Genomic DNA, 9,773 nt, shown 5'->3' on the forward strand with positions numbered 1-9,773 from the left:
TGGTGAGAATCTTTTTAAAAAAATTTATTGAAAAAATCGATTTTTTTAAATAATCGATTTTTAAACTATGAATAAATTATTTTTAAAAAAATAATCAAATTTTAACCGATTTTGAAAAAAAAAATCAATTTTAAAATTAAATTTTTTAAAATCGACTGCTTAATTATAAACTGGTTATTTAACCATAACCAATTTTACAATTGATTTTATAACCGATTTTAAACTAAATAATGAATTTGATTATAAATTTAATCTATATATTAATTTTAAAATGAATATAGTTTGATTTGTTAAAAAAATCAACCATGAACAACCCTACCTATTAGGGTTTTAAATTTATATTACATTCAATTTTTTATTCCAAACCTTTTCACTATATTAATGTGAATTTGTTTCCTAAGAATTAATTATATTTTGTATGCAACTGTGAGCTTATCCGCAATTGATTCAGAGTCTTCCATTGTCAACTTTAGAATTTTAAAACAAAAAAAAAAACACTAAAAACTTAAATTGTTTTAAAGTCAACAATAATTAGTGTTTATAATTCCATAAAGTTAACATTATCATTATCACTACTATGTTTAACTAACATTGGTTATCAATGAACCAGAAGTTACGGTTAGGGAGGCAAAAGCGCCATAATTGCTTATTTCCTTATGACCTTAGAATGAATTCAGGATGATTGAAGATTTCTTTTGTTTTCTGAAAATTTGTGTGGCTGGAATAGTGTCTTAAACAATATTATAGGATTGTTACCAAACTCTAACAAATAAAATAAAATCTCAAAAAAATTTAAATAAAAAGATTAGAATCTAGAAAGTGATTTTTCTTGTCCAAGATTAGAGGGTGAAATTGAACGCAATGTTTTGCATTTTGTTTTGTTTGAAACATTCTCCTTTTCATTCTTCAACGCTCTTATATCCGTTTCTTTCTCCCTCGATCCTTTTTTTTTCCTTTCATTTTTTGCGAACAAATTTGTCAGTTGCTCTAAATATTTTTTAGTTTGTCCTTTTACTTATATACACGCGCCACTCTCTCTCTCTCTCTCATCATCTTAACCATTCACCAACTTTCTGTCTAAATTCGGACAACATTCGGATTATAGTGCTTTAAATGGATAATATAATTGGCAAATTGTGACATTATTTCCACCATAGTAGTAACTTTTTTTTTTCGAAAAATCCACCATAGTAACTATAGTGCCTTAAATGTAAATTAAAAAAACAAACCATAGTGCCTTAAATTGGTAAGATTAATTGACATCGCCAAAAGTGAGTAGGACTACAATAGCAGGCTAGGCTAGAATATACATTGACATAAAAAAAAGTTTCCCATTTTAATATCTTCTACCACATGCTTCAATCTCAATGCACTATTTGGCAGTGTGTTTTCATTGTTGTTAATAAGGTAAGAAAAAACTATCATTTGATTGTTTGCGTATCAATATTAATTACATACAAATTAAATAAGATAAACTTCGAGAAAACACTTGTTTTCTAGTGCCACTTAGAAAATATCTTTTTGACTAATATGCATTCATTTCTAAATATATTTATTTATTAATTGCAAAATTAAATTATTCAGCCTAAAATATAATGCCGAATACTAAATGCATGTTACAAACTTAAACAACTTTTTTAGTTAATATTTTTGTAGTTTAACTCATATTCATTTGAATAATTTATTTTTAATTATAGTTTATTAATTATTTAAACTCAACCGATTATCTAATAAATCATTACTTTCCCATAAATATATATTATAAAACATACTAGTATTCAAGAGTTATTATATACAATAAATAATAAAAAGTTTATTTAAATCCAAAAAATGATCAAAGCAGTATTTGTAGAAGGTGTAGCAACTAAGTAGCAGGCACAGCATTGACATTTAGTTGATGAGGAGCAAATTTCCATGAATATAATAATTAATTAGTAGTAATTAATAAACAATGAAGAAAAAACAAAGGTCAAAGGGTAAAGAATTGAAGAAGGAGCGAGTGAGAAATACAATATGTAATGGCGCGTGAGAAATATTGTTATGTTTTGATATAGTACCTGAACGGCCATGCATGCCGAGTCCCTCCTACACTCACTCACTCTCACACACACCACCCTCTCTCTCTCTCTCTCTCTATTTCTCTCTCGCTCATATCATATTCATTCTCTCTCACACATCACCCACACACATTCACATACATATACACACATTCTTTCTTTCTCTCCAATTTCTCTTTCATTTTCCATTTCCATTTTCATTTTCATTTTCTCTTATTTCCTCATTAAAACCGATTGTTCAATGGCGGTTCCTCCCTCGGTCGCCGCCACTCCGGCTTCTCTTTACGTCGGCGACCTCCATCCCGATGTCTCCGACGGACAGCTTCACGAAGCCTTCTCTGATTTCAAGACTCTCGCTTCTGTTCGCATTTGCAGAGACTCTTCCACCGCCAAATCACTCTGTTATGGCTACGTCAACTTCCTTTCTCCTCAAGACGGTAAAATATCATTAACCTTCATCGTTTCTTTTCCAGTTCTTTCTTTCTTTCTTTAGGTTTTCTAATCTAGCGAATTAGTGTATTATTTCTTGATAATAATAATAATAATGAGGAGGAGGATTCTTGCTGTTCTTTTTTTTCTTTGAATTATGAGATCTTGATTTTGAATTGCATTGTTTAGTTAGTGTTTTCTTTTATTACCGATAAAATAAACGGAAAGATTTAAAATCGGTTTCATCATTTTTCTGTTATGATGATGAATGTTAAAGAGAGAGAAATGTAAGTGATCAAGATCTGAGTGTGGTTACTCTGTTAATGCTAATGTTCTATTTGGTTTGGTCATGTAGCAATTAATGCGATTGAGCTGAAGAATCATTCTACATTGAATGGAAAAGCGATAAGGGTCATGTGGTCGCGTCGTGATCCTGATGCAAGGAAAAGTAGCATAGGGAACGTGTTTGTTAAGGTATCTACGGTTCTTTGATTTGATATGGTTTTTGACCGGTGTTTGCTGTTCGTTATTGTTTCTGAAAGGGGATTTCTGGTTTTGTGGCAGAACTTAGCTGAATCGATAGATAATGCTGGATTAGAAGATATGTTTAAAAAGTTTGGCAATATTTTGTCAAGCAAAGTTGTCATGTCTGAGGATGGGAAGAGCAAAGGATATGGCTTTGTTCAATTTGAAACAGAGGAATCTGCAAATACTGCTATCGAAAAGCTGAATGGCTCTACTATTGATGATAAGCAGATGTAAGTGAAATTCTGCATTGTTTTGTGGTAACTTTTTCATGTCTGTATATATGTTCATGCTTTGAAGTTTATGATTCTTGGTCCACAGTTAATTGACGTATTCAATTTCTGTACTCCTGTTATTTCCTGAGATTGATTTTAATCTGATTATAATTCTTGTCACAGATTTGTTGGGAAGTTTGTCAAGAAAAGTGACCGCGTTATGTCTGGCCCTGATGCTAGATATACAAATTTGTACATGAAGAATTTGGACTTAGATATTACAGAAACACTTCTGCGGGAAAAGTTTTCCTCTTTTGGGAAAATTGTTAGCTTGGCTGTTGCAAAGGACAACAATGGGATGTCAAAGGGTTTTGGCTTTGTGAACTTTGATAACCCAGATGATGCTAAAAGGGCAATGGAAGCAATGAATGGATCACAACTTGGTAGATAGTTAATCTTTTACTGTGTTGGTTTTCGGCTGGTAAAGTTGAAATTTCTTGATGTTGATCCTATGTATTATCTGGTTTTGATTTGTTTCAACAGGTTCAAAGATTCTGTATGTAGCCAGGGCACAAAAGAAGGCTGAGCGTGAGCAGATCTTGCACCAGCAATTTGAGGAGAAACGGAAGGAGCAAGTCATGAAATATAAGGTAATTTCTTTACCACTCTCTTATATTTATGTACCCATTTTCTCTTCAGTTGTCTTAGAATGTCATCATTTAACTTCCAGGGGTCAAACATTTATGTGAAGAACATCGATGATAATGTTAGTGATGAAGGACTGCGAGATCATTTTAGTGCATGTGGCACTATAACTTCTGCAAAAGTTATGCGAGATGACAAAGGGATTAGTAAAGGATTTGGTTTTGTGTGCTTCTCCACTCCTGAGGAGGCCAATAAAGCTGTGAATACTTATCATGGTAAGTGGGTTAAGTTGTTGAAGGGATGTGTTACTGCACAATACATGCTTCACAGTAGTTCAGTTTTCTGGTGATGATATGAATAGGAAAATAAATGCATGGTGTAAGCTCCAATAAAAGAATGTAAGAAATACATGATATATTTATAGGATTTCAATTTGAGAGATTAGATTTATTCATCATGTACCTTTCTATTAAATGAATATTGACAAGCATCAACGTTTATAGTTCTTTCCTTCTGTTCATTTTATTTCGAAGGATCTGATAATTACTATGAAAGATCAGTAGAACTCTCAGTGTTGTGTCCTGTATCGTTACCAGGATTCCTTTTCAAGGGTTTTATTTGTAATTTTTCTGTTTCATTTTTCTGTATGTTTTTTGGTGGGGGTGGTTGGTGAAGGTTCCTTTGTGTACACTTAACTGTGTTTTTGGATTGATTTTAGAAATTTAATTCTTCTTTAAAAGAATTGAAAAGAGTTTCTCGGCTATCCATTGGGTTTATCACTTTATGGGATAAAGCTCCTAAAAAGAGTTTGTAAGTTTCATAAGTATATATCAACACTTTATTAAATTTAAATCACGTTGTCATCTTAATCCACTTAAATTGAAGGTTGAATATATCCTTAGCTGCATCTTTTAACAAGATCATTTTAGAGGAGCTTTTTCCAGGTTTATGATATGAGACACAATCAACCCTACATGTTAATGCAAATAAAGGATACTTGATAAATCTGAATATATTTTGTATACTGGTTTGGAACTGAAGATCTTGCAAATTTTCATCTCTGCCTCTTTAAAGCTTTTTTATTTGAAGATTTTCTAATACTTTTATGTAAATTACATTTAAATTTAACACTATTTTATCTGCAATGACTTTACTGTCTAATTAAATGATATTATTTATATGATGCAGGATTCATGTTTCATGGTAAACCACTATATGTTGCTCTTGCTCAGAGGAAAGAGGACAGACAAGCACAGTTGCAGCTCCAGTACGCACAGCAAATTGCAGGACTAGCTGGGCCTTCAACTGCCATTGTCCCTGGTGGATATCCTCCTTACTACTACACAGCTACTGGTGTTGTTTCACACGCGCCTCCTCAAGCCGGGCTCATGTATCAACCTCTGCCATTGAGGCCTGGATGGAGGGCTAATGGCTCTGCACCTCCTGTTAGATCATTTCAACAGTCACCCATACCTGTTGTAAGTAACATCTTTGTTATGAACCCAATAAGTATTGCATTCACTTTTTCATGATTTTTTAATTAGGATTCTGGGAAAATGAAAAAAGGAACTTTCAGGAAAAAAAAAATTAGCATGGAGGAACTAAATTGCAACAGTAATTTTATTTGGAGAAATTGCTCCTATTTCAATGGTGGCAGTTTAATGAGTCATTTATATTAATGCCTTTCATTCGCAGGCTTCTAATAATACTAGACAGCATAGGCAAAATAGGGGCAGGATGAATGGGCATGCAGTATCACAGGGAAATACTCACTCTGGTACATATATGCCACAAGCCCAGCAGGCTTCTCAGTCAGTGATTTCTCCAAGAGAGTCAAGTACTCAGCAGGTTTTTTCTTTCTTACTTTCTCTTGCCCCCCTTTTCACTTATAGAACATGATTCTAACATGTTAAAAATCTGTTGTATCTGTAAATGTTTGATGCATTTCACATTTATTTCTCTACACAACTGTCAGGTCTCACGGAGGTGCCAATGCTACTTGTTTTTCTGAAAAACACTTTAAAATGCCCTAAAAATAATTCCAAACTGAGCATGAACTCAGGACTTGAAAAATTTGTTTGTTTAGATTTGATATAAAATAGTGGAGATGTCTGGATTTTATTTCAAAACATGTGCTTTGATCCCTTTCTATGCATGTTTTTCATAGTTGTGTTCTCAAGTTTGTCTCCTTTGCAGAGAACCGGACAGGCTAAGTACGTACCTAGTGGACGCCACCGTGATATGGAAAAAGGATCTGGATTCTCATCTGGTGGTTCAAACTCTGGCGGAAGCTCCCAGGGAACAGGAGTGCTCCATAGCATGCTTGCTAATGCTACTCCAGAGCAGCAGAAGGACATACTTGGCGAGCATCTATACATGCTTGTCCAAAAACTCAAGGTACTATTCTCTTTTGTTGGGTATTTGAGATTGGGCTTTTTAATTCTTCAAGTATACTCACTAAGCTATCTTGAGCAGCCTAACCTAGCAGCGAAGATTACTGGGATGCTTCTGGAGATGGACAATGCAGAATTGCTGGTTCTCATGGAATCGCCAGAGTCTCTTTCTGCCAAGGTGGAAGAAGCTTTCCAAGTGCTGAAGAACTCTAAAACTAAAGTTTCTGGCCAGGAAGTACTTCATTCGAATTTCTTCTCAGCTGAGGTTGCAGTGAACTGAAGATGTTTGAAGCATAGATTGAATCTATACAGTGTATTTCCTCATGAAAATAACTTTTTATTTTTCCTGCCTCGGAACTGACTAGAATTGGTAGTAATAGTAAAATTTAGGGAAAATTTGTTTTGAATTTTGATTACACGGATTAACTTCGATGAATTTTGATTCAATATTTTCATTTTCGTCAATATGCTGCTGCTGTCCATACAGGGTACTTTTCTGTTATATGCATGAACACAGATCTGAATCCAGTAATATGCAAACACGTCACACTTTTCTACAGTCAATATAATTTAATCACCATAGACAATCAGTAACCAAGACCAGAAGTCATATTGGGTCCCGACTAATCCAAGTCAAAGTCGCGTGGATCCATGTAGAGGGATAAAACTCTATTAGCATAGTTTCTTATTCACAAAACTCAATTAGTTCTTATTTATGGACATTTAAGTTCTTTGCCATTTAAGACCAAATAGTAGTTTGTTATAAGGAAAAAGAGTGGTAGCATTCAAACACCCCATTGACATTTAGAGTAAAAAGAAAAAGAGAGTAATCCGATTGATGGACTATGTTAGTGAAGTGATAGGAACCTGATAAATAGAAACAAAATTAGGACCTGAATGAGTGAATGAAAATTATGGAAGTACAAATATTAGTGTCTTAGTGTCTGTGTTTTAAAAAGCAAAGGCATAAATATAATGGATCGATTATGTATTTGCTATTTTATTTTAGACATATTCCAAATATATGGATTTGTGTTAAAAATTCAAGAGAAATCGTCTTCTCATCCATTCACCATATGTGAAATTTCTGGTCTGTAATTTTTTAGGTGAATGTGAAACTTTCGAAAGTCAATTTTTTTAAAAGTTGAAAAAAAATGAATGCATTTTTTTTCAGAAATTCTTTTTAAAATTTTCAAAAAAATTAAATTAATGTGAACTTTCTTAAATGCAATTTTTCCATAATTTAAAAAGAAAAAATTGGATGAACACAAAACTTTCAATGTGCACATTTTTAAAAGGAGACACCCCCTAAACCATGTAAAAAGACAATTTTATTCTTTTAATCACATAAAAGTTTGAAATTTTTTCACCTCCCACTTTTTCATCCCACATATACGAAAATTTAACAACTAATTTTTCAAAAATTTTGAAACTTTGATTGATTGTTAAACTATCAAACTAATAGGTGAGTTAATTTTCGAAACTTTTGTGTAATTTGAAGTTATCGAAATGTAAAAACTGTTTTTGAAACTTTCACATTTAAAATAAGTTTCGAAATTGATCATTTTGAAAGTTTGAAACTGTTAGTTTCTTAAGTTTTAAATTTTTGAAATGGGTGATTTTTTAAGTTTTTAAAAATCAAACTTTTAAAATAGAGATTACATTTCGAAATTTTCAGTTTTCATTAAAGTTTCGAAATGTAAAATAATTTTATTTAAAAATAGTTAAATTTTGTATTTAAAATATAAGTATTAATTAAATTTAGTATATTGTTTTAAATCAGGCATAAGTAGAGTTGAGGGTGAAGTTCATGCTACATCGTCGACCATAGATTCTGCAGATAAATTCACGACCGATCACAAGAAAAAATCAACTGTAACTTGTTATCACAAGAAAAAATGTTCATTCAAACTCAAATGTATACCATTAATTATCGTGAATGACGGAAAATTAGTGTTTGTTGTGGAACACACAATCACGATTTAGCGTATACTTTAACCAATCATTCATATTTTGAGCGTTTAATGAAGAGAAGAGAAAATTTGTTAATGACATGACAAATTATAAGCTTGCACCAATATGTATTTTGAATGCTTTGAAAGAGAAAAATAAAAAGAATCTCACAATTTTCACTCAAATATATCATCTATTAAAATTAATACATAATGAAAATTATGTGCATTGGACAAGAAGGTGGGAGGATTCATTTTTGATAGACATATTTTGGACGCATCTTGATCGTATAAAGTTGTTGAACATGTTTCATTTTGTTTTGATATGTGATAACACATACAAAACAAATAGATATCGGCTACCATTGCTTGAAATTGTCGATGTAACATATAATGGGTTAACATTTTCTGTTGCATTTGCTTACTTGGAACAAAAGCTACAAGATAATTTCATTTGGGCATTTAAAAAGGTAAGACGATTGTTCGTCTATGAGAATTTAATTTTTAAATTTATTGTGACCGATAGAGATCTTGCTATGATAAGTGTTATTGGTGTTGTATTTCCTACTTCAATTAATTTGCTATGTCGTTTTCATATTAAAAAAAATGTTGGGGGAAAAATGAAAATAATATGTGAAAAAGAATAGACAAGATGAGGTAATTGATTTATGAAGAAAAAAAATTGTATTTTCAACTAATGTAAAGAAGTATGATCATCACATACAACACTTTGAGTTAGTGTGTGCCGATATTATCTTTTTTGTTGATTATATTAAACATTAATGGTTCACACCTTACAAAGAAATATTTGTCTGGGCTTGTACCAATAGAGTGATGCATCTAGGGAATACAACGATCAACATGTACTTTTAAATTATGATTTGTTTTAGAAATATGATTTAGTAATTTATGGGATTTGTTTTGATTTGTGTTATTTAAATTATTTGTAGAGTTGAGTTTGCTCATTTGAGATTGAAAAATATGCTGTAAACTAGTAATGGAGACTTGTGTAAAAGTTGTGTTGACGTGAATATGATGTTGAAAAACCAAACGCATAGTATCAAATCATCTTTTCATAAAATGGTTATCGATGTTGAGTATGGGTATAAGTCACAATTTTATCAAAGATTGCATCCACCTCCTGAACTTGTATTTTCACATACAACAATAATGCATCCACCACCTGATGAAAGTGAAACCAAATGAGCTACTAAAAAGAGAAAATAATTTGATGCTCCTCGTGATCCTTCGTATTGGGAGTATGTTGATGCCTCTTAGGGATCTCCAAAGCAACCATCTCAACATTTTGCAAAACAACCATTTCAAGAATCTGCAAAGCAACCATCTCAGTGTTATGTAAATCAACCATCTTAGCATTATGCAAAGCAACAATCTCAAGAATATGCAAACCAACCATCTAAGATACATTTTTCTACTTTTATTCATCAATATATCGAGGACATAATAGATGTTGTGCTTGATGAAAATTGTGGTTATCGCGCAGTTGCAACATTATTAGGTTGGATGAAGGAATTTTGGCCTTTAGTACAAACACAT

At 32.1% G+C, this 9,773-nt stretch overlaps 1 protein-coding gene across 1 annotated transcript; it reads left to right on the plus strand.

Moving 5' to 3' along the window:
• The first annotated feature begins 2,096 nt into the window (after positions 1–2,096).
• On the plus strand, positions 2,097–6,729 carry LOC101515641 (polyadenylate-binding protein 7). Its single transcript, XM_004494051.4, has 10 exons — positions 2,097–2,494; positions 2,842–2,960; positions 3,051–3,244; positions 3,410–3,669; positions 3,770–3,876; positions 3,957–4,146; positions 5,060–5,349; positions 5,567–5,719; positions 6,068–6,268; positions 6,347–6,729. The coding sequence occupies exons 1-10, from the start codon at positions 2,299–2,301 to the stop codon at positions 6,542–6,544; spliced, it is 1,908 nt and encodes a 635-aa protein (XP_004494108.1). The 5' UTR covers positions 2,097–2,298; the 3' UTR covers positions 6,545–6,729.
• The last annotated feature ends 3,044 nt before the right edge of the window (positions 6,730–9,773 follow it).

The sequence above is a fragment of the Cicer arietinum genome, chromosome 3, assembly GCF_000331145.2.
Source record: "Cicer arietinum cultivar CDC Frontier isolate Library 1 chromosome 3, Cicar.CDCFrontier_v2.0, whole genome shotgun sequence".
Taxonomy (NCBI): domain Eukaryota; kingdom Viridiplantae; phylum Streptophyta; class Magnoliopsida; order Fabales; family Fabaceae; genus Cicer; species Cicer arietinum.